The sequence below is a fragment of the Rhipicephalus microplus genome, chromosome X (assembly GCF_043290135.1).
Source record: "Rhipicephalus microplus isolate Deutch F79 chromosome X, USDA_Rmic, whole genome shotgun sequence".
Lineage (NCBI taxonomy): Eukaryota > Metazoa > Arthropoda > Arachnida > Ixodida > Ixodidae > Rhipicephalus > Rhipicephalus microplus.
In genome coordinates, this window is record NC_134710.1 from 408,034,950 (window position 1) to 408,060,807 (window position 25,858).

At 45.5% G+C, this 25,858-nt stretch overlaps 1 protein-coding gene across 2 annotated transcripts in view; it reads left to right on the plus strand.

Annotated features, from left to right (window-relative positions):
* Nucleotides 1–14,519, plus strand: part of LOC119160966 (nose resistant to fluoxetine protein 6) — a 91,871-nt gene extending 77,352 nt beyond the window's left edge. For both annotated transcript variants that reach the window (XM_075880250.1, XM_037413257.2), the window contains 5 exons: nt 2,059–2,175; nt 3,428–3,560; nt 4,913–5,102; nt 7,428–7,570; nt 13,984–14,519. In XM_075880250.1, coding sequence (XP_075736365.1) covers nt 2,059–2,175; nt 3,428–3,560; nt 4,913–5,102; nt 7,428–7,570; nt 13,984–14,097 — 697 coding nt within the window. In that variant the 3' untranslated portion in view covers nt 14,098–14,519. The remainder of the gene's footprint in view (nt 1–2,058; nt 2,176–3,427; nt 3,561–4,912; nt 5,103–7,427; nt 7,571–13,983) is intronic.
* The last annotated feature ends 11,339 nt before the right edge of the window (nt 14,520–25,858 follow it).

The following is a 25,858-nucleotide window of genomic DNA, read 5'->3' on the forward strand; positions in this document are numbered from 1 at the left end:
GCCATGGTTACCAACAACAACAACGCCCCACCGTGGTGGTCTAGGGGCTAAGGTACTCGGCTGCTGACCCGCAGGTCACGGGATCGAATCCCCGCTGCGGCGGCTGCATTTTTGTTGGAGTTGAAAATGTTGTAGGCCTGTGTGCTCAGATTTGGGTGCACGTTAAAGAACCCCAGGTGGTCGAAATTTCCGGAGCCCACCCCTACTGCGTCTCTCATAATCATATGGTAGTTTTGGAACCTTAAACCCCACATATGAAATCAACAACAGCAACAACAAAAGGGCTCTCCACGTGAAAAAGATGGCGCGTATGCGGTGCTGTGTCGTTCCACCGTGATGGGGCACCAGCTTCTTGACGTTGGGCGGCGCTTTGATGTGCCGTCAACACTTGTCATAAATAACGACGCCAACGTTAATTATACGTCACTTTAGAGCATTTATGATCACATCAATGGTTGTCAGACAAATACCTGTACAGTAGACTTTAGATGTTACGAACAAGAATCGGGCCCTGCCGTGGTGGTCTAGTGACAAAGGTACTCGGCTGTTGACCCGCAGGTCGCGGGTTCGAATCCTCGTGGCGGCGGCTGCATTTCCGGTGGAGGCGAAAAATGCTGTAAGCCCATAGGCTCAGATACGGGTACACGTTAAAGAACCCCAGGTCGTCGAAACCTCTGGAGCCCTCCACTACGGCATCTCTCCTAATCAAATGCTGGTTTTCGGACGTTAAATCTCGCATATCAATCAAGGAACAGGAATTTGGTTTTACCTGGTCGTACGACTAAAGCGTCGTCGTAGGCGCTTGGTCAATAAAAAGTTTGTCATCATTTTTATGGCGCCATATCAGGGCATCCATGCAGTTGTCCGGAATGCTTTTTGGTCTTCTGGTTATAGTGCGTACAAGCCATTGGCCATATACTGGGTGTTACAGCCACCATGCAACACGATAAAAAAAAGTAATGGCGTTAGTTGAAGAACCCTTAGTATATATAGTTTGCAATGTACTGGAGTAGCAAGTGTCACTTTTATCTTTTTCCTTATTGAGTTTAAATAATTGGCCATAACTATAATTGTAAGTGTACAAGTACTCACCTAATTATCATAACATCAATGAGCCATATGTAGGTATGTTCAAATGGCACCTAACAGTGCTATTTTCAACAACGTATTCACTGCGCGCTAATTTTTTTCCAGCCGATAACGAAAGCCCGCGAGGTACGAAAAATAACGCATGACTACGCACACATCTACAAAAGTAAGCAATGCCCTGATGTAGGTTTATTGGTAGCAACCACTTTGCCTCTTTTTCGTTGCCAGAGAGAAGTGTTTCGCACTTAGGCAAGGTTACAGATAGGCCACGGACATGTCATAATTTTGAAGGGATTCATACTGCTTGATTGTACATCACTGTTATTATCCACACCTCACGGCTGACTGTTCGGATTGGTAAAGTGGCCGCAGCTATGTTGTAATTACGACCCCTACAACCAAAACGGCACGTTTCTTTTGGCAAGGCATGATATATAGGGAGATCCACATATATATGTATTTTTTCTTTTGTACTGAATATTTCACATTGATCCTGTTTGAGGGCACAGCGTACTGATGCGTGCAACAGCAGATGGCAGTTTTCATATTTCGAGGGCTTTCTTTATCAATCGGGAAAAAATGAGCTTTTAATACGTGGTTGAAATAGCCCAGTCACATGTCAACTGAACATGGCTACATAATTCCTCATTGACATTTTAATAATTCACATTTTAATATTTGGTAAGATATGGTATTTATTGTAACCTCATTAACAAGAATATAGGTGGCTACTGCAGTGGACTGATAATGATATATACTAGGTGTGCTTCGCGTGGTGCCGTTCCTCTTTTTTTTTTTTTTAAATTGTGCTGCCTGATAGCTCGGACACCCTGCATACATGGACGTCTTCTTCGCTTGGGACTCGGAATGATTAGCGATAGCAGAGCGTCGGTGTACGAATTTTCCACTTCGAATATTACTTTGCGACTCACGCTGCTCTAATGTTATGCAACGCTTGTCATTTTCCAGGCGACCGAAGCTGGGATTGTTTCTGATTGCTGTGGGGCTGTGCGCAACGGGGATCTTCACGGCTTCTTATACTGCCTTTCACGACTTGCCAGCAGCGCCGTACATGTCGTCCATAACGTACGTACACATTGACATGCTTTTGAAGGTGGCGCTATTTACAACACTGTGCGCACTCGATAGAGCGTATCAGATGATTGATTTTCTGTTTGAGCACAGTGGCCGTCAGTGCATGGTGCTAATAGGCTGGCAGGCATAGTTTTGTACACGAACGCAACACATTTGCGCATGAAACTGACGAAGGTCACTGTTGCTGTTTATACTGAGAGTCACGGTGTGAATTTGTAGTCGATAATTATGCGTAAACTGTCCTGAATATTCTGAGCAAAAGTTACCAACCTCGGGTGAATAACGTTGGAAGCTTCAATACCTAAGCCCATCCGACTATACTGTGTCCCGATAATCACTTAATAGTGCCCCTCTGGACTGGCTGCCATTGCAACGCCTGCCACTTGAGCTATATAGAGTTACAGTGTAATCAGCAATAAGTTTGTTCGACTTCCTTTTCTATTTTGAAATTAATATGATTACTTATGAGATCACTTACATTTTGTTGAAATTGACGGTCACTCGTCTGATATTGTGGAAGTGATATCCGGTGCTCCACAGGGTTGTATTCTGGCTCCAGTTCTTTATTGAATCTTCACGAACGAACTATACGTGCTAGTGTACATGTCAATATCAGATTGTTCGCAAATGACTGCATTATCTATAATTGAATGAACATGCATGAAGACCGCCTGGTCTTATTCTCGAGCCTGTTTTCTTCATATTCACAGGATACTTATCACTCGTATTGTGCGTTTTCTTTTTAACTTGTAGTTGTCCCTGTATCATAAGTTGTGCAATATACAACTACTCTACGAGCCCTCCTGCAATGCTGCTTTTGGGATTTGGAGTATCTACAAGTAAATAAATAAATAAATAAATAAATAAATAAATAAATAAATAAATAAATAAATAAATAAATAACCTCTTATTTTTTCTGGAGAATAAGAAACAGCTTGATTAACGCACCTGTCAAAATGACTCTTTCAATGATAGCACTGTCGTATTTCTTTCTGTGTGCGAAAGTCTTGAATACGTTCTATCTTGTTATGTTCTATTTGCCTTAATATGGAGAGCGGACAGCGTCGAAGTTAACGCCGTGGAAAAACATTTGCATCCACGTTATTTTGTAGCTACATCGAGAAGATAATCTCGCTACAAGTAAACATTTTGTCGCATTTTGCGAATTTTCCTAGTGGTGTTAAGGTGCGCGACGACTGCAAATGCGGTAACAGAGATGCTGGCGCTCGTCTTGTCTTTTTAGACCCATCGAGAAGATGAACTTCTTCATGGGCTACGTGTACGTCAAGCCGTACTGTCGTATAGGCCCGTTCCTTATCGGCATGACAACGGGTTATATACTTCATCGCACGCAAGGGTCGATTATTATCAGAAAGGTAAGCATTCTAGTGGCTAATGCGGGATTTCAGAACAAAAAAGAACTATTTTACCCAAATGAATCGAACCAGCCTTAACTTTAAAAATACATTTGCACAAACGGTTGCAATATTTACCCTACTTTTCAAGCCCACTAGTCAATACTGCCACGTAGGAAACCGTGTAGCGAAGAATGGGCTCGTTCAATTAAAACTGTACATTAAATTCGGGCAACACAAGCCAGCCTTATGACAACCAGCTGCTTCCATGCAGCTTTTTATGCCGTGTTTCTTTTCCTGTCCTTGTGCAATACTTCCAACACGAAACTTGATACTCCGGTCAGTGCTTCACTCTCGAAAAAAAGACTGCCGGCACCTGATTTATGTTTGCTACGTGACAGCCTCCATCAATTCTAGACTGATAATTTGCCCTTTAAAAATAGTATTATTGTTATTTTACTTAATTGGGGACGAAATAATCTCTAATGTTTGAATTTCGTTTGTAATTTCAGTCTGTAATTGTCAACATGACTTTACACAATCGAATCTACCATGAGGTATTTTAGCCATTGTTCAGAAAAATAAAGGGGGGTGGTCCTGAAACTTGTTGCATTATGTTACAGGCTCCCTTAGAGGGCAATAAAAATTAAGTTGATTTTTACAAATAAACAATAGCATGCGTCCTACTGGACACCATCGAAATTGATGAAGTCGTCCTCTGTCGACTCCTGTATTTTCATTTTGTGCGTTTCCTGGCTTACTGAAAGTCTCCTCTCGGCGTTTCGCATTCTCAATGCGCAAAAAGTTGACAATAAAAATAAAGGTGGCTCCAACGACAGCACGTGTTAGAATATTCTCGGTTGATTCACGTCGTTCTCATTGCCTTAACTCAGTCTACTTCTCTTCGTTGTTTGATATTCTTCGCGTTTCGCTGATGACAACCATAGCTTGATGCATAATTTTTGCCTTATGCGACCCGCTATTCATTTAGTGTTATGTGCTCATATTTTTTTAAGCGTCGCTAATGTTCACTTGTCTATTTAACAAGACAGCTACCGGTTAGGGCATAGTACAAAATCTTGTCATTCGATTACATTGTATAACAAACCGTGGAATGACCTGTTGAGCTGATGAGGTATGAAATTCCTAGTGCCAACTTCTATGCATATTGATCTAGTTCTGTGAGAGCAGGTGTTGCTATAGCGACCAAATAGAGAGATGAAGATAGCCAGAGAGAGAGCAATAGAAGCCAAACAGATCGAAGTTACCACCAGTACCACAGCGTGTATGGATGAAAAGGGTAAACCTCTGTGTTTCCATGCTCCTTCGCTGTGTACCTGCATTAAAGACGCCGAACAAACCACTGTTCGCAGCGCTACCGGTGGCTGGGATGGATGACGTGCGCCACTCTGATGCTTGGCGTTCTGTATGCCATGTGGCCGGCCAACACTGGCCAGTACGCGCCCTCGCGTGCTTGGGCGGCCATCTATGGAGGCTTCGCTCGTACTGTGTGGGCTCTCGGCTTGGCGTGGATCATCATAGCCTCGGTTGCTGGCTATGGAGGTATGTCGCTTCCACCAATGGCGGACTCCAGGTCGTACTAACTGAAGCCTGTAGTCATAGTGTGACCTGTGGAAGAATTTCGATTGCATATTCCAGGAGGCGCTGACTATAATAACAAAAAAAAAACTTTTGGAATGCTTCTGACGTCCTCATTTAGCGTTTCACGTTTTCAGACCGGTAAAACATGTAGGGGAATTTCTAAGGGCTTCGCCGTGGACTGCACTTCCTCACGAACCAGAAGTAGTTCGACTGTAACAAATCGCGAACACGACTCGCGAAATTCGCTCTTTGGCGTAAACGCTGCTCCGTGTATCGATCGGTAATTTATGTTTTTGTTCACTATGAGTAGTTGTGACTACTTTATTTCCGCAATATTTTCGTTTTTCTAATGCGCAATGGTTGGCACCACTCTTAAAGTAACGTTCGTGCACTGTAGAGTTCTTTCGTACCATTTTTGTACTAGAAATGGCCACAACCACTCGTAGTACCCGCTTTGTATTTGTGCAAGAGGACCGTGAAACATCCATTGAATCACGTTACCGATAACACATCTTTGACAGTTTACGTTCAAAGGCGACTAGCGCAAGAAAAGGAGGAAAAAAAAAAGTGAAAACGTAGAGGAAGTTTAAAAGTGTTAGGGTAGGTTTCGCAGCAGAGTGTGATTTTGCGCTAGTTGGTGCATAGCTAAAGAGAATATTTCTATTGCAACTAGACAAGGAATGAAAAAAAAAAACGAGAGGGCACCAGGGTTACAACTAGTTGGTTTTCCGCACAACACCCAAATGTATATGTTTCCAGATATGCGCACACGGAGAGCACGCAGCACAAACAACTAGCACGCGGCAAAATGAAAAAAAAAACAACTATCGCACAGTGCTATCTTAAAATTTACATTCACTCCTGCACAAAGAGATCGAAGGGATCGAATTAGGTTTTCAAGTACAGAATACAAGACTGGCTGTTGCAGGCTTTCCTTCGGCGAATAACCAGTCTGTCCGAATCTCTGCTTAGGTAGCTTACAGGCACCTGAAAGCATGGAATGGATTCAGTAAAGTGGCTCATTGCTTCACGAATGGACCACCGCGAAATTTTTTTTTTAGGATTCGTTCAGTACGAGTGGAGTTACAAACATCTGTCGTGCTCTGAAATCGCTTTCCCTATTCTGTTGCCCCTATGAAGGCGCTTGAGAGATGGCACGAGAGAATAAGGAACGCCACGCGCGCCTTGTGACCTTAAGAATTTTTTCTTTATTTTTTTAACGAGCGGCATTTCAATGTTTTTGCACGTGGTCACGTGAAAACGTAGCGGCCTCCCGCGGCGGCCCCTGTGACTCCAGAGCGCGCCATGCTCAAATCAGCCATCGTACTGATACTCTGGCCAGCGACGCAGCAATTTTTGTGTATATAGCATCATTTGTCGAGAGTAGAGAAAGTGATTTATAGCTAGCTTTGAAGATTCATTGTTAATTCTAAGCCACGTACTGCGCTATAATGATTGCCTCGTGTGTTCTCAAAATCCTCGATTATCGATCACAAGGTTTTCTGACTATGCTCGAAAAGTGTTGTAGGGCCCTTTTAAAGGATGCAGCTGGCAGGCCGAGGCCGTGAAGAAAAAGAGATCGCTGATTCTGACCTACGTGCATCAGAGTGTCAACAATTTGAAGGGGGAAAAAAGTTGCTGACAAGCATAGCTCTTGTTAACAAGGTCTGGAAGCTTTGTTCTCATATTTCATTTCAAAAAGCCAAGCTTTCATGCAAAAATAAGAACGCCTGGTCAGTTTTGCTCTGTATGGTGGGTACTGTTTATGAAATCCACTTGAGCTGTGGCAACTCGTATATAGGCCAAGCAGTTCAAGATCGTTTAAGGGAGCACGTATTATTATCTATTAGGAATGATGTGGGTTCACACTTGCTCTTTAGTTGTGCTTCGGGCGGCAGTGCACCAGTGTTTGGATAAACTGGTGTGATATGCCGAATCAGGGAAATGTTAGCACGTTAGGTACTTGAGGCATGTCACATAAAGAAGAAGGGCGATGGATGCGATGGTGTCCTTTCCTTTGTACGTCAGTGGATGTCAATTTTTAAATAGCCCTGTGCGATAAATTTTTTTGTTTTGCGATGTGACAGTTGCTTGTGCTGCACACTCTCTGCGTACACATATACTTAAGTAATGTGCAGAAAATAAACTAGTTGTAAGCCTGGCACCCTATCTCGTTTTTTTCCTTCATTTTCTCAGTTACGCCCTGAATGTTTTGCTAAACAGGTTGCGTGTTCTATATTTTTTTGGATTTTCAAGGTCTGAAATTTCAGCACATCCTTTACGCAGGTGTGGTGGGCAAAATTCTTTCGTGGAAAGCTCTGGTGCCCCTGAGCCGGTTAACCTTCAGCGCGTACATTATACACCCAGTGCTTATGGTGATCTTCTACGGCTCCAGGGAAGAGAGCTTCGACTACTCCACGTATTTACTGGTGAGTAGTCAGCCATGCGCGTGAATTATCGTGCTCTAGCTATGTTTTTGCCAGAAATAGACACTTGGAATAAAATCATTTTGACAATATCGCCAAAAGGACAACAAGAAAGACAACAAGGCAGGGCCACCTGTGGGTTCAAGAAGCCACATCTTTTTAAGCAGTGCCCCACCGCGGTGGTCTAGTGGCTAAGGTACTCGGCTTCTGACCCGCAGGTCGTGGGGTCGAATCACGACTGCGGCCACTGCACTTTCAGCGGAGGTGAAAACATTGTAGGCTCAGATTTGGGTGCACGTTGAAGAACCCCAGGTGGTCGAAATTTCTGGAGTCCTCCACTGCGGCGTCTCTCATAATAATATGGTGGTTTCGGAACGTTAAGCCCCACATATCAATAATCTCTTTAAACAGCGTAGACACTGCACCTGAAATTCTTGAAATGGCATTGAATCAAGTGCTTTTCGCCAGCATACGGTCACTCGTTTTGTTTATGAAAATATGTTTACTCGTTATTCAGATTACTATTTACCTTTATTAGCGAACAAAACTGAAGCCCTTGCACAACAGGCCCTTTGACATTCGAACCATACAAGCCCAATTCGAAGGATTGTGTAGTATCCTCACGGAGACTACATGTATTTACCTGCATTTATCCAAATACCTTGCCCAAGGAGTGTTAGCCTGCGCCACTCATAGCCATGGTTGCAGATGTGAACTACCCATACGTCTGTGCTTGCGCATAAGTCTGCGCCACCTGGGCTTGTCTTGTTAGCTCATTTAATGTTACATTGTCTCTTTCGAAGCCAAATGGTCACTCACGGTTTCTGGACATTTTTCTAGGTTAGGGGCTTTTAGATACGGTTTTAAGCAGAAGGTGATGTGCTGTAGAAAGTGATTTTCGATTAAAATAATATGTCGTCAGGAATGTCAGATGGTGTTATGAAAATGGTTTCATTTCAATAATTCACAGACAATTGTGTTCTATAATATACGAGGCAGCCATTCGTCACTTGCACGTGAATTTATACTCACACTGTGGCACTTGATGAAATTTACGAACGCACGTCTTAGCAAATTGCATACAAATCTACAGCTCTGTCTTCCGACGCGAGTAAAGAGAACTCAAGTGATGCTCCTGTATCACCTGTGGCTCGGGGTTGCCTTCACAAATGCTTACTCGTTTGTCATCGGAATGACCAGTAGCCTGTCATGTGGTAATTGTAGTTGAGAAGAGATAATCGCGCTCATTTCATTGTGCAAAAAAAAAAAGAATAATCATAGGTGTGTGATAGACTCCACAATCACCCTATGTAGCAGGAAAAGGTCTCACTGGCCGAAACGTTCCTCAGCACGAAAAACTTTGAGAGCGTTGTTGCGTTTTCACGGACAACTAGTCTCAAAGAATTTATGCGGTGTCGTCTATTGTATTATTGTTCTGTCCGTTTTCCTCTTCATTTCTTGGTGTAACTTTTCTTTTATATCATATTATATTCACTTTACACATTTTCCCAGCACAGAGTAGCCAGCTGGTAGGTGAACTGGCTAGCCCTTCAGTTTTTCTTATCCTTCTCATCCGTCATAGGCGAAAACGGCAAAAAAGAGGCACGAACTCGCTAATACTATCCTTAACAGAGCCAACGCCATTAGAAATATAATAGCTTTTGTAAACACATTTTCACCGAAAGGGCGAAGCACTGGATGCGAGAGCAACATATTTTAATGCTTTAGGAAGCAAGGCTGTAGTATTTTAGAAGCAAAATATTTGTAGCAAATATACGGTTGCTAAAGTAGCCAAGTTTTCTGTGGCACGGTCACAGTAGCTGGCCACAGTAGATGACCACAACAAGGCTCTTGCGTAGTGACAACGTTGATGAAAAGCGCCTCCCGTGGGCAGTGTATGCTGGTACTAAGGGCTATACGTCGTGTGTCGCCGCTCGTGGCACTTTGTTATCGGTAGAGTGCACCTATATGTGGATGGCTGCTCCAGGTACACTTTTGGCGCCGTTTTTTCGTGTTGGGAACACAGCCCGTAAAAGCACGAGCCACGCGCTCATAGCTGCGCGATAGCGAGGCAACTATATGCCCCCCCCCCCCCCCCTTGTTCGCTCACGAGATAAGCGCGCTCGCAGACGGCCCCGTCCGGAAAGGCGATGTTCGCTCCGTATAAAAGGAGGATAGCGCATCTTTCTCCGAATGATTGATATGTAAGGTTTAACGTCCCAAAACTACCATATAATTATGAGAGACGCCGTAGTGGAGGGCTCCGGAAATTTCGACCACCTGGGGTTCTTTAACGTGCACCCAAATCTGAGCACATGGGCCTACAACATTTCCGCCTCCATCGGAAACGCAGTCGCCGCAGCCGGGATTTCATCCCGCGACGTGCTGGTCACCAGCAGAGTACCTTAGCCTCTAGACCGGCGCGGCAGGGCAACCTTTCCCCTTACTATAAACACACACACACACACACACACACACACACACACACACACACACACACACACACACACACACACACACACACACGTGTGTGTGTGTGTGTGTGTGTGTGTGTGTGTGTGTGTGTGTGTGTGTGTGTGTGTGTGTGTGTGTGTGTGTGTGTGAATGACGGTAGCGGCGGCGGCAAAAACCAGTGAGACGGTCCATATAATTGCTATCACAATAAAATTTCCATTGCCGAATTAAAAGGAGGTGCTGCAGCGCCTCGCGAAAACTAAGCTATTATCTTCTCTACGACAGCAGAATGACGTATGCATAACCACACGAGGTCGTTAAGTAAAGTGTATTCACCTATAGTGGAAAACATCATACAAAAATGTCATACCTCACGTACACTGGGAATCGATGATATGAGAAGCATGAATGAGGAAGGTTGAATTGTCACATAAAAATGAGCACAAAGTGACGAGGCGAACGTAAATTATGCCGTATATGACTTCTATGTCATGATTATCATGGTTGCGTCTGTCATTTGTGTTGTCTATTCACGTCACGTAACACCAAATTTGGTGTATGTGAAGCTAGTGAAACGGCCGAGAGCGCACTATGAGCGTGCATGCACTGATGTTTTACGTGACATGCTTGTTATGATTGCCACGTTGGGACATGTCATTTACTTTCGACACCCATTGACGTCACATAATACCAAATTTGGTATATAAAAAATTGCTCCCCGAGTGCACTACGAAAGGAGCAGGTTGACATGTTTTACTTGAAAAGTATGTCATAAATATCAAGTTTGAACGTGTCATTGACGTTTGTCGGTCGTTTGGATCACTTAATAAAAATTTGGTATTTGTGATACTAGCAAAATGGCCACAAGTGCGCTATGACCGTAGCATGTAGTCATGCTTTACATGACACGCATAACATGATTATCATGTTTAAACGTCTCATTTACCTTCATCATTCATTTCACATAATTACAAGTTTGGTATATGTGAAGCTAGTGAAATGGCCAAGGTATATGTAAAGTGGTAGCGTAAGTTCCATTGAAGCCCATGGATCGACTAGTTGGCGACCGCTAGCGCTGTCGCCATCTACGTGCGGAGGGGGCAACTAACAGCTAACAAAAATAAAAAAATGAATAATTATGATGTCACAACCGCAAGCTACGTCGCGCGTTTGCCCTACATGGCGCGAAATTCAAAATTTTCCTTATTGCTAACCTTTTACGAGCCGTTAATAATACCCAATGTCAATATGTCTTGTGCCTCGCTAATTGCATGCGGGAGAGAAAAGAAACAAACAAGGAAATATTTACGAAGCAAAGTTGTTTTAGAGCCAAATGACGTAGTTACAATATGCACAAGGAACTTCATGAGACTAATGTTCACGAGCACAATATTCTTATAGTTCGAAAGCTCACGTTTCCCAATTGTCGAAAACTACTGCAGTGAATACATAGCTTTGGCAGCCTTGGAGTACAGAGTCTCGTTGCTTAGCGTGTCGTGTTGACCGTCGCCAAAGGCGAGGGCACGCGCTGGCCGTGCGCCAGCGAAAGCAGTCGGCTGTGACTGGAGCGGCTATCTACACATTCTGTGAGCTAGTTGAGTTCTGAAATGTCACATCATAAAGACCACATGAAAATAAGTAAACTACTGAAGGTACGTACGAAACCATCACCAAAAAGTGAGTGATGTCTCATTGACCTGAGAATGCGCTCAATCAAAGAACACGCCGAACAAAGCACGAGCTCCGATAGCAAATTGCCTGTATATGCCCCGCCCCCATTATGGCACTCGACGAAAAATTGAGGCAATTAATCATTTAGCCAGGTGTGAGATACACCATTAAGTACGTTTATAGTTAACTTTAACATACATAAAATTACGAATATTTGAAGAAAAATTTCTATTGAGTTTTTAGTTTTGGTTGTTTGTCCCCTCCTCACCTAGTCACGCTTAAATCGTCGGTGGGCGTTTATGCCTGTGGCAATAGGTTTCCGACAGTTTTCGTTCCAGGTATAATGACCCATATTATTTGACTATGAAACGGTTGCAAACGCATGAGTGTATTATGTAGTCCTGCTCTCACAGGACACGCATGTCAAAATTATCATGTTTGCACCAGTCATATACCATCGTTATTCATTCACGTCACGTAATACCAGATTTGGCTTATGTGAAGCTAGCGACATGACCACGAGCGGACCGTGAGCGTGGCGTGCAGTCATAACTTACATGGCATGCATGTCATGATTTCTACGTTAGGTCCCGTCATTTTTGCCATGCAGTCATGTCATACCATACCAGTTTTGCAATATTTCATGAGAACGAAACCGCCGCAAGAGCAGCAAGACCATGAAATGTAAATAACGACAATCATGACATACTTGTGACGATTTTTAAGTTATGACGTCACTTTTGCTTGTCATGCAGTGATGTTATGCCATACCCTTTTTGTAAAGATCCCATTATCAAAACGGCCAGGAGAAATAAAAGCTGTAGATAGATAGATAGATAGATAGATAGATAGATAGATAGATAGATAGATAGATAGATAGATAGATAGATAGATAGATAGATAGATAGATAGATAGATAGATAGATAGATAGATAGATAGATAGATAGATAGGTAGATAGATAGATAGGTAGATGGATGGATGGATGGATGGATGGATGGATGGATGGACGGACGGACGGACGGACGGACGGACGGACGGACGGACGGACGGACGGACGGACGGACGGATGGATGGATGGATGGATGGATGGACGGACGGACGGACGGACGGACGGATGGATGGATGGATGGATGGATGGATTCCAAAGTCGCCGAAGTTCGCTAAGAAATGCCTCGCATTTGGAACATACATCAAACATTGGGACTGTATCAATCTTCAGTGACAATCGTCGATCGGCAGTGTATTATAGAAATTGAACACTTTCTAAATACCGAGTAACATTCCTAACGACATAATCTTTTGATGGAATATCATTTTCTACAGCGCATCAGCTTCTGATTAAAACCACTCCTAAAAGCCTCCAAACTTCTCCAGAAATGGCGTGCTTCCATTGAAAATAATTATTGCGATGCGAAATATATGGACCGTCTCGGTTGCTTTTTCGCCATCGCTACCACCGCCGCCATCGTTCACCGTTTATGTATATATCTACATGTATGAACACTCGAGAAAGAAAAAAAAAATCAGCCCGCGCGCGACGCCCAGCTCGTCGCGATGCGCCTACAAGCACATCTCTCTGACGCGTACTTTGACCCGTTAATTGGGGGGGGGGGGGGGGTGAGGGGGTTAAATGCTTGTGCGCGTGCGCTTTTCTTTCGGTGGGGAAAATCGTGCGCCTTAGGCTTTGGCTGGAACAATTGCGTGAGTTGCCGGGCCCACAAAGGTGACTTCAGTCTCTTCACAGGCCCCATTTGTGAAATGAGCACGCTTTCCATACACAGCGAGGTATAACAACGTAGATACTTGTTCAGTTTGCACTCATCTGTACCTGTGATTAAGTTTTGTGCATAGTTTTTCTTTAAACAGCGCGTTACGTGTCCAGCAGTAAACGTTGCTAGTTCGCTCTCGCCTGTGTGTGTTGTTTTCACGCGTCATTTGTGCGTGAGCAGCGCGCTGCACGTTCCGATCTGCTTGCCATTCTCAGCGTGACATTCCAAGTTGTTGCTGTTGCATTCATTGCTTTGCTCTTGCGGTGAAACTGTGACTTTTTGGCTTGTTTTCCCTGGTCGTTGCTGTAATGAAGGCCAATTATTAATGACCTTATTCGTGGTCCTGTGTGCTAACACTTAAAAAAATAAAAGAAGATACAAAAATATGGGCTTCATGTGTTCATCTGAAAGGTCGAGCTCATCTTTTCACCAAGCTCTAATTCTTAACGGGTTTTATTGGAGAATCGGTGCACTGCCTGTGGGGTGTGAACACCAATCGCTTTCCCTTCTGACTTTGCAGATCTACTTTGCCATAGGAAACATCGTCCTCACGTATCTGGCTTCCCTAGTCTTAAGCCTAGTTTTTGAGGCACCCATACTCGGCATAGAGAAATTGCTGATGAAGAGGAAGTAAGGAGGCTCCGCGGTCACAGAAAACCAGCGCCTCAACAACGACGCAAGCGCCAGCGCATACACGTGAGCACGTACCGGGGCCGTTCACTGTGATACGCGCATCGTAGGCCCCGTGATCGACCGATGGACTGACATGACGGCCAGAGCCACGCTGTGCAATTCTCGTGAACGCTGCTAACGCGAGTGGTGCTGCATTCTGCGGTTCTTTTTTTCTTTCTTGTTTGCGTGTGGACAATCGAGCCTAGATTAGCGGCTGCGTTGCACGTAAACAGCCACTGCAACCGCTGCTGCCTCACTCGGATGAATGCTTGTCGTGAGTGAAACGCCAAAGTGTCGAGCTGTGGAGACATCGAAAAACGAGCAGCCGATTTATAATGCTAACGAAGATTGCGGTGTTGTCGGAAAAAAAGTACTTGAACTGCATTTAGTAATGTGAGCATCTAGACAGGGAGAACTCTTGAATGCACTGACGTTCTTCGTTTTCGGTGTGAAGCCGTTGCTTTAAAATCATGTACAACGGTTTTGTTAAATTTCGAATGTATAGCGGGGCACTGCCCGAAACTATCACAGGCGTAGCGGACAAGGACCCCGGTATTTATATTCGTCCGCACAAGGCAGTGCGCTTCTTTTATACGTATACCATCAGAAATGCTCTCGTGCGACCTTCAAAGCTTTTCGTGGCCTTGCCATGAACAGGAGCTTCACCACCTACCTGGGAGTATTGGGCTAGCCGGTTCACGGTTTCAAAAAGGTTTAAACTGCGTGACCAAGACAGAATGAAAACAGGAACACATACACACACTCTGCACTTTGTGTGTGTGTTTGTGTGTGTGTGTGTATGTGTTTCCCTGTTTTCGTACCGTCTACATCTCGCAATTTAAACGTTTCTGAAACGGGCCAGAACCGAATTTGGCTCACCTGTATGTGCGTTGGTCGAGCGGGGGAAGCTCGGGTTCATTGACAAATGTGTTACAACGTACACAAACCTATTTAGCACAATGGACGTTATTATTGCCGCCGTTTGACTTTACGCAAGAGTTGTTTCATATTTTGTTTCTAATGGGCATTCCGTGTGCTAGTGTGTATCAGTTCTCGTTCAAGTTTTTTTGAAATATTAGGAAGAAAAAATAAAACCTAAAGTGAGATGAGCGTTATTAATGCTCTACAAGGAGGACCTGAACAAATGCACTCAAATGCAAAAACTTCGAGTGCCAGTGATGGAAACATACCTAGAGTACGATCAAAATACTTGTTCTGTCGACTTCGGTCAGGGCAGCAGTCAAGGCACAACATTTCTGATAAAGTGCTGCGACGCTTTATCAGCACTAATTACCTGCTGCGTAACGCGTCCCTACATTATAACAAAAGTGTGAGACTTAGCATTTTCGCTGAGTGTTCAAAGTTCAGTACAAAGTTAAAGCGCCTCATAAGTATACTTAAATTTATTGGACAGCTTCTCCGACTGCTATCCTGCTCCCCGTGTAATCTAAAATGATCTGATGTACTTAATGGGGATTCTTTGTTTTCGTTTACATTTCATATCGCTTTTCAGATGTTCTAGATTCATTTCGATATGTACTACATCCATGTTTAAAAAGAAAGTATATTCATTGCAGGCATCTTTGAGCCCGCAAGACCATACACACTCGCACACAAACATTTGCGAGTTTTTTCTGTATAAACGTAGGAGTTACCTTTCGTTCTTGTTTCGTTTTTACTTTACCAACCACGTTTTGTAACTTGTTTTGTTGAAAACTTTCAGCTACGCTTCACATCGCCGTCACTGCTTGTAGCTTGACGCCAGAATTCATGGTTCATCAATTGTTGTTGTTGCCCATTTATACAAGCACACTCATCATCCCCTAGAGCAAGGAGCTATATACAGGCACGTGTGCGTGAAGCACCTAATAAAGTTACATTATACTAAAGAAATTGCTTGCAGACCAATTTGTGCCTTCATTTGTGTCTGTCGTACTTTTTTTTTCCATATCGCCATTAAGGCCACATCAGCGTTACGTTGACGATCGGAACACACCCGGCGGTTAAAGGCCAACTCCGGTGATTTTTCGACCATGTCAGGGTAATGGTGCTCTTATGCTCCTGAGGCACTTTTGTCACGAGCCCGACAGCTGAAATGCTCAGCAAATATGAAAATAATTTGTAATAGGCAAATACGTGCAATACGGAAACCGAAACCTAACCGAGTGCACTGTCTACATATGATGTACTATTTGGCAAGAACTGGTTATCGTATACTTGTCCCGCCAGCGCGGAATATGAAAAGTGTGGAAGGCGAGACCAGCAGGCTTTGGGATCAGAGGCGAGCGCGCCGAGCCGAGCCGGATAAACACCACAGAGGAAAGAAGGAAGCTTTTCCGTGCCAAACACCGCTACCGTCGCGTTGTAAACACACAGTAAACTCACAGTAAACTTTGTAGTGGCCAAAGCTAGCAATTCCATGGGCAGCGTCCCTTCCGTCGGCATGTCAAACATAACGTCAGAGAGACAATGCTGCCAACTATTCTTGCAAGCCAAGTGAGCGTTTCGAGGCAGTCTTTAAAATTAATTCGCAAATATTCAGCGCATATCGCAAGCATATAATTTGGTATAAATGACGGAAATGTGCAAAGGACCGTACCCAGATAATTTCATTTAGATCCATTGACCTCGAGGAATCACCGGAGTTGACTTTGAGTGCAAGACCTTACTAGAAAAAGGACGCACGAAACACGTCTGGTGCAAAATATATATATGTATAAAAAATCACGTCGCAAAAACTTTGACCGCTACGTTTCTTAGCCGCTCAGTGAGCGCGATTCTAAAGCCAACTTCTCGCTACGCACCACCGATCAATATGATCAGAGTGAAGCATCTGTTTCATTCATGCTACCGAAGGCTGCGTGAATGTATACCGCCGTATCTCATTATTGCAGGTCACAGCCATAGAGTTTCCCAAAATTAACTAGAGGGCACTCTGGCGCTGCGATCGTTCAGCGACCATGGGAATGATGGGTAGTACACACAATAGCCTAGCCTTCATATTTGCGGGCGGCGAATCATACTTGCGGCTTCGTTTATTGCTGGTTATGGTTTTGTTTTGAAAGAAAGAAAGAACGAACCCTTTTGAACTTCGTGACCCGATTCGAAATGGTAAGCCTAAAAGAATAAGGTTGTGAAGCGCAAACGGTGAACATTTGCTAATTTATGTTTTCGTGAAAAAAAACAGCTCCAAGCCACACGAACGCACACGGAGCCAGAAGCAGGCCAGAAGTACAAACATTAGACAAATGTGTGTACTACCCATCATTCCCATGCTCGCTGAAGCACCATGTGTTGCAGCTCTCATAGACACTAGCGCTAGAGTTCCCTCTAGTGTATATTAAGAAACTCTATGGTCACAGCAGCAGCGATTACAGCATGACGAATTCATACCACGTGCTCGCCACGGCGCCTGCAAGTGGCTTTCAGCGTCCTTATATTTCCGTGGGACCATAATTTAGAAAAATGCACTTGAAAATTGCAAAATAGTGACGTACTCGAAATCGCAGCTACTACAGATGCATATGAGGCATCATGTATAGTAGTCAGACAGACAAGTGCTCACGCTATTTGACAAATTCCTTGCACGTGAAACGACCTACATGGCTGATCCCAGTGGAACATTTGAAGCGCGCCATGCTTATGTTCCATTGAGCCTTATGGGTTCCAGCTATGAAACACATAAATTTGGGAGTTTATTTCTTAGGAATTAGAGCCACACTGGTAGAATCTAAAGCAACAGGCCTGTATAATGATCGTTTGCGATAAGCTGTTCACTGTGGCTGTTTCTTCTAACAAAACACAAACAATCAACTGTGTACGTGTTAGCAATGTTCTTTCATGGCGAAAAGTGCGAAGCCCGTTTGCTTTACAGTTTTTATTAGACAATGCCCCTCACCAAGTTGCTTGGCGACGCGCGTACGTAGGAAGCAGACACATCAACATGTTGCGGTAAACAGAGCGTGCACAAAGGACACAACCCATTTGCATGGAAACAGCACCCAGCGAAAAGCGAATCGATATGCTTTGTCGTGGCCCCGGGGTGCTGAGTCGTATCCCACCGCTGACGACCAGTTGTTGTGAATCCCGGGGTGCTGTGGTAGCGTGGTGTAGCTTCGGGTTGAGGAAACGACCGCTTACAAGATGGGGATACGAAAAACAAACAAGGTTTATGGCACTATTTACAAATATTTACAGCATGAGGTTAAGAGTTCACAAACCACGAGCGTGGTGGTTAAACCTTTTTGGTCCAGAGCGACGTCCTGCACTCTGCGGCGCCGTTATAAGCCCTGTCGGGCTCCTCCTTCTTCAGGGAAACACCAATCACACACACACAACAGGTGAGGGGTACGAGCAGGCACGGCGCACGTGAACAGCCAATTTCGAGTCAAGATCACTGCACTTAAAGGTGGCGCCAGAGGGGCTCTTGCTCGTCGTGTGTGTCACTGGTCGAGGGGTCCCAAGCTTCGGACAGCAGACATCAAACGGTCCGCCAAACGGTCCGCTCAATTAGCCGGGCACTTTGTGGCGGCGGTCACCGTTTCTTCAAAGGAATACGCTCTTTGTTGTCCCCTCCGGAACGGCTTACAGCTTCGTGGCGACAGGACGTCTCATCCGCCGGCTAGCAGGGACAATAGCTGGCGAGCATAGACATTCGGCGAGTCGGCTACTTGTTTGGGGATTAAAAGAGTGCCGCTCCCCCGTCATCTCTGGACGCTGGTTCCGAGAATACTGGAGTTCCAGGCGTGGGAACGCGGCCCGGCTACGCTTCTCAGCGACAGCATGGCGCCTGCTGACGCCGGTCATAACAGCTTCCCCCTCGCCAGATGAGTCACGGAGGGCAGCGGTCAACACTGCTGCTCGCAGGGACGACGAAAGGGTCTGTAGTCGAATCCCAAGAACTCGCCTTCGCTTGTGGCATGGTCTGAGTAAATGCCGAATCTTCGACACCGTTTCTGCAACTCGACCACATGCACAAGCAAGCACTCGGCCCCCCCTCGAACAAACCAAGCCAAAAGAGGGATAGCAAACCAATTTTAATTACTAGCTTTAACAAAAGCTCACACTCAGAACTCTCAGGATTCACTTGTGCTGAGAAATCAAACGTGCTACCTTAAAAATTTGCACACGATGCACGAAAAAACTAAAATATCAATTTTGTTACATAAAGAGCACCCCAGAATGGCTTAGAAAGAGCGGCTGAGCGGGTCAGCGTTTCCATTCAATTTGCCCTTTTTTTTACCTAATGTCAAAATGATATTCCTTTTTTTCTTTAAGAATCAAGCTCCGCCTCACAAGGCGACTGTTCTTTGATGTCACGGTTTGCAGCCAAGTAAGGGGAAAAATGGTCTGTTCCTACTTTAAATTTAGCCCCTTTGAAATAACACTGCCCTTGATCATGCAATGCCCTACACAAGGCAAGCGCACTCCTTTCCTGAAGCGCAGTACGTTATCTCCTGTAGCCCAATTTCTGGCTCAAGTAAAGTGCAGCTTTGCTTGTTACCACTGTCGTCCTGACATAAAACGGCACCTAGGCCTCGATCTCTCACATAACACCGAACCATTAATTCTCGGTAGTCAACAGAAGCTTTCCAAAACCGGATGACGATCAGTATTGCCTCTTCACTTAAGGCTGCCTCCTTCTTTTAATCACTGACTACTTTCATCGGTTCTGTCCCGCTGAGAGCATCAGTCAGGAACTCGGATTCAGTGAGCGCTAATTTTGTCCGAACGTCCGTCTTTGTTTACGGCCGCCCATAATTGTCTACCACTGAGACATAAAGCTCTCTAGCTTTTCTGAATCTTTGGCCTACACTGTGGCCAAAATACTCTTAGTTTGCTCAGAATTAGAAAAAGCTTACCGTTTCGCTCATATGATCCTTGATCAATTGTCTTCAAAGAAAACCAACAAAACAGAGACAAACACTTCTTTCTAGTATGTTCGTTTGGTTGAAGCAAATTGCCTTTGCTAATGCCTCTGAGTAAATCTCACTGGGCTCTCCTGAGCGTTCAATTACTCTCATTTCTAAGCATTGCAAAATGCACGGCACCACTAACCAAACGCTTTAGCCGTCAAAGTTGATCTAATTACTTATCCTTACGTTACCTTGTAACTCTGTGTACAACTCAAAAATAATCCTAGGTGCGATACTCATTAAAATCACCTCACAATAATGCACAGGTTTTATGCTGAAATTGTGCCCAAATGACTTTCAATTCTTAATGCGCGCAACGACAACTCCACTGTGTCGCGCCAAACTTCATCAATTTATGAAATCATTCGGTTTATGCAAACATTTTCCTCAAATGCTCATTCACGCCACATCCCCATGGCAGTGAAGGCATACGATGTCGCACTAAACCTTTGAAAAAAACTAGAAAAATGACAATTTTCTGTTTTTACCTTCCGCAAATTTTCGCACTAGTGATTAAAGCACTTCTAGTTCGGCGGTTTTCTTTCTGCAAACTTTACACCGCATCACGTAACTTACCAAATTTAAACTAGTTGAAATCTGCATCTCCAATGCAATACTGAGTAGTCATAATTAATCCGCCTGTGCCAAAGTTACTCATATTGAACGTGAACCCTCTTCTCATGGTGCTTTTAATCGCACACGATAGGGTCGCGGTCCCGGCTGTTTTCCAGCACGCCAGAGGCTACAAAACACACGAACGTTAGGCTGTGTCCTGCCGTCACGCCTCATTCTGCACTTCGGCTGGCTTTCTTCGGTAATGTGAAAGGGTTGCCAGAAGCAGGGGGGAAGCCTGTGCCATTTTTCTTTTGTGTTCTCCCCTACGCGGTATTTAGCCACTCTGCCCTTTGGACTCTGACCCTTCGGCAAAGGCCGTTTTCCCGAAGTTGTCGAACTGAACCGCACGCTGCGTTGGGGTGGCGTACCTCGTTTCCTCCCTCTACACCTGGCTCGCCGCTTGTGCTTCTCTGAACGCCACCATTGACGTTCCTTGAGACGGAATAATGGCCTACCCTCTCGTCTTTCTTGCGACTGAGTGGGGCCCGACCTAGGCCTGCGCAGTGACGAACGCCTCCGCTTCTTCCTTTTTCTGCGATGTTTGCAAACCAGCTCGGTATTATCGCTGCACTGCTGAAGCGTGGCGCTCTTGCTCTCATCAGCCACTGCACTAACCATGCCTAATTTTGACAATGTCGAAAGGTCCCCCTGAGGCACGAAGAAGGTTTCCAGCCTCTTACTGGGCCCATTAGGGCTGCTGGCACCCTCTTCATCCGCGCAAGGAGCGTCTTTCGACATCGTCCCCACCTCGAGACCGGCCAAGGCCTTGTTCTCTGCATGCTCTACATCGATGCATTCGAGAATACGCGGGCCTTTCTCTGGCGCGATATCTGTTTCAAGCGCTTTACCAGGCGCCTCAACTTCCAGCGCTTTGCGACGCGCCTCGCTTTCAGACTCCGGTGCGAGTCTTTCTTTCTTTTTGCTAATAGAAGTTCCAAATCTTCTGATTAGCTCTGCTTTCACAACTTCGTAGTTGTTCGCGTGCTGCTCACTGAGTCGCGCAACAACATCCGCTGCCTCGCAGGGCAGAACCGTGCGTAGCCTCTGAGACCAGGTGTCTCGCTCACACTTAAGTTGACTACACTTTCGTTCAAAGAGTCTAAGATACAGGCCCATATCCCATGATACCTCATATGGCTGCATGTACCTAGACATCTCGAACTCTGCCTCATTTTCGAGTACTCCTTGCTGGCGTCCCAACCTCATACTCAACTCATAGTCTTGTTTGAAAAACTTTAGCTTGAGGCTTTCTCTTTCGTCTTCACTCTTTCCTTCCATCTGAGCCGCTCTTAGTTTTCTTTCGATGATGAGGTCCCATTCTTCACTTAGTTCCTCATCATCAGCCCCCAAATCATTAATCGCTTGAATGATTATGGGTTTTCGTGCCAAACCCTTTGTATCGATCCCCAATTCCTCACACAACAGCAACAAGTCTGACATCTGCAGCTCCCGTAAGTCCATGATCGTACTGAGTGCTCGCTACTTCCAAAACAACTTTCCGAAACGGCGAAACTGAGTCTTTCGGCAAAGTTAACTACCAGTTCTAAAATTTACCCTCTTTTAGAACCTGGTTCACTCAAAGGAAAAGCCAAGCACTCACCCATACGTGATCCATGTCTCGAGCCAACTGCTTCTCTTGGGCCGACTGTTGTTGTCACTTGTAGCTTCGAATCCCTCCGCTGCCAACCAGTTGTCGTGACTCGGGGTGCTGCGTCGTATCCCACCGCTGACGACCAGTTGTTGTGAATCCCGGGGTGCTGTGGTAGCGTGGTGTAGCTTCGGGTTGAGGAAACGACCGCTTACAAGATGGGGATACGAAAAACAAACAAGGTTTATGGCACTATTTACAAATATTTACAGCATGAGGTTAAGAGTTCACAAACCACGAGCGTGGTGGTTAAACCTTTTTGGTCCAGAGCGACGTCCTGCACTCTGCGGCGCCGTTATAAGCCCTGTCGGGCTCCTCCTTCTTCAGGGAAACACCAATCACACACACACAACAGGTGAGGGGTACGAGCAGGCACGGCGCACGTGAACAGCCAATTTCGAGTCAAGATCACTGCACTTAAAGGTGGCGCCAGAGGGGCTCTTGCTCGTCGTGTGTGTCACTGGTCGAGGGGTCCCAAGCTTCGGACAGCAGACATCAAACGGTCCGCCAAACGGTCCGCTCAATTAGCCGGGCACTTTGTGGCGGCGGTCACCGTTTCTTCAAAGGAATACGCTCTTTGTTGTCCCCTCCGGAACGGCTTACAGCTTCGTGGCGACAGGACGTCTCATCCGCCGGCTAGCAGGGACAATAGCTGGCGAGCATAGACATTCGGCGAGTCGGCTACTTGTTTGGGGATTAAAAGAGTGCCGCTCCCCCGTCATCTCTGGACGCTGGTTCCGAGAATACTGGAGTTCCAGGCGTGGGAACGCGGCCCGGCTACGCTTCTCAGCGACAGCATGGCGCCTGCTGACGCCGGTCATAACAGCTTGTACGTGTTTGCGGGAGAACTCGCTTCTTGCATCACCGATGCGCATCATCCCTGTAGCGAGACGCATAATCGATGCAGGTGCAATCGTGTGAACGACGTACAGCGATTCGCTCAGGGTGTCACTAATCGTGTCATCTGTAAATGCAAATAGCGTGCACATTATACCCACGTGGCATATTCCCGCAACTGGAATTTCCGACAGAAGCGGGCAAACTTTGTCAGTTTGCGAGCGTGCGCCTATTGAAATACGCTCTGCCTCCTGGAATTATTATATCGGTACTGTAGTATACTATAAATGCATTCAAAGGTAGATGCTAAGAAGGGCAACTGAATTCTTTCTCAGTAACATATCCTGTCAAGCTAGTTGGTGCGTAGCTGTGTTTCTTGATGTTTCTTGTTTCTTCCTCCTGCATTGCCCCTTTTTCTAGCACGACGAAGTATAGTTGCAATGTGCACCCCCCTCGTTCCCCACAAGAGGAACCGTGGCATGATACCTGTATGTAGGTCAGAGAAGGTGACACAATGGAATCTGCGCACGGTCACCGCAAATTATTTCTTAATTGAAAAAGAATAACTTACCATAGGTGACAGTGGTCGGGTCAAACAGTGCTACAGCCTCTAAAACGTTTCCGACGCGAAGCGTCCTCTTCTTTTCCCAACTTGTTGAAGAGCACACATGCAGACATATAGGATGTTAACGCAGCTGCCGTTTGCGCCACGGCACAAAAGCAGTCGTGCAACGGCAGACGCCCAGACGCAGATTTCATCGGCATACGCAATAGTACAAAAGTGCTCGGCACAACGTCGGCCCAAGATCACAGACCAACTTAGCTGACGCTGCGCATAGGTCGGCTGCCAAGATCTGCGCATGTATGGGGATTGATTGACACTGGCCTCGCGTTGGCCGATGCTATGGCCACCGACGTAGCGCTGACCTCATTGATCGACCTGACAGAGTGCTAGCCTCTGTAGGGCCACGTGGCTAGCTGGTCATAAGCTGGCGGCGACCAGGACATAGCCCAGGGACATTTTTGTTTTTGAACGACGATAGTCTTTCTTAGGGTACTTCGACGCAAAAACGCTTGTCAGTCTGTCTGTACATTTGTCTTTTTGTCCGCCATAACTATACCCCAAACGGCACTAGATGATATCTCAAACGGCCAGCCCCTTCCACAGCGCCCACCAATATTGCTCAAGTTTCAGCGTTCATTCTTGTGCAATTCTAAATTAAAAAGCAAATATCGCATATCTGAGGCACCATGGCACAGCAACACGTCAATATTTTGTGTGGTATTTCCGGTGGATGCGGAAATGTAGGCCCGTTCGCTCAGATTTGGGAGCACGTTAAAGAACGCCAGGTGGTAGAAATTTCCGGAGCCCTCCACTACGGCGTCTCTCATATATAAGTGGTGCTTTTGGGACGTTAGACCCCACACATTCATATTTTGTATGTGTGTATTTATACTAGAGAAGGCATACTTAAGTAATTCTAAGGACCGTAGCGTTTATCATGCTGCGCTGACCATGCAATGCGATGCTTAAAAAGGCAAGTGTTTCCAACGCTTTGCTAAGACAACAAGGTGGATGCACCTGCCCGTCGCTTTGCATTCTACACCTTGTCCTCCTCCAAGACGGATGCGCACGCCTTCCTTCATTTTCGAAGATAACTGCCAGATAGCGCTCGTGTCTAACATGCCTCAATGCGCTCGTTTGCCTTCACTGCACGGATCGAGACTATTTAAGCCTGTTTCACATGTGAGCGATTTTCTCCAAGAGCGGAGCGGCAGCTGCCGCGCGAGGCCAAAACAAATTTCTACGGCGGCGACTAGATGCCCTTGTGAATATCACCAGAGTTGGAAAAATTCACTAGCGGCACAAGCGGCAGAACGACCAGTGACGTCATTTGACACGTGATGACGGAGGCGGAGTCGAGAAGTTGACGCGCACGCTGCGAGAAAATGTCTCCACTGAACATCTCTCTCCGACTGAGTAGCAGATGACATCCGTCCTCTCCCTGGTTGACAAATGTTTCGCGCTGCTTTCAACAAGTCGCAGATAGAAGTTTTCAAACGATCTCTCCTTTGGGACGTCAAGATGGAGAAGTTCCGCAAGAAGCATAAGAAGGGCATTCTTTGGGAAGAAATTGCCGTAGTCACATACTTCCATAAAGTAAACGTCGTCACTTGAACTGGCCATGTTCACTGGTGAAGTCGAAGTGCAACTGTTTTCCTTTGGTTGCTCTCGACGATGCTTTCACTGGAGTGACAATCGCGTGCGGTGCCTTTTTATTTAAATAATATTATTACTACTTTCTTCTTTTTTTTGCGTTTTCATCGAAAGTTACTCCCACGTAGAATAGCCGCATGGAATACCGTACTTCTATGTCGTAGCAATTGTTGCTGGTTTAACAAACGATGACATTTGGTGACGCGGTGCATAGATGAAAGGCTTCACACGATCAAGAGAGCAAGGACGGGTGCTACAGTAGTTGACTTGAGAAGTAGCATTCCACACAGGTCACTGAATAAGAATTTCGTTATGTGACTTAACAAAGAAGAGGCGTGAAGCTTGCTGTCATGGTTCGGAGAAATGAGGCACTCATCAGGGGCCTTTATTTTTGTTCTCCCCTTCAACAACACTTCGATTTCTCACTAAAACACAGGCTGGCTTGTCAGCGTCATCTGCGACGCTTTTCTCACAAGGAACAATTGCACCG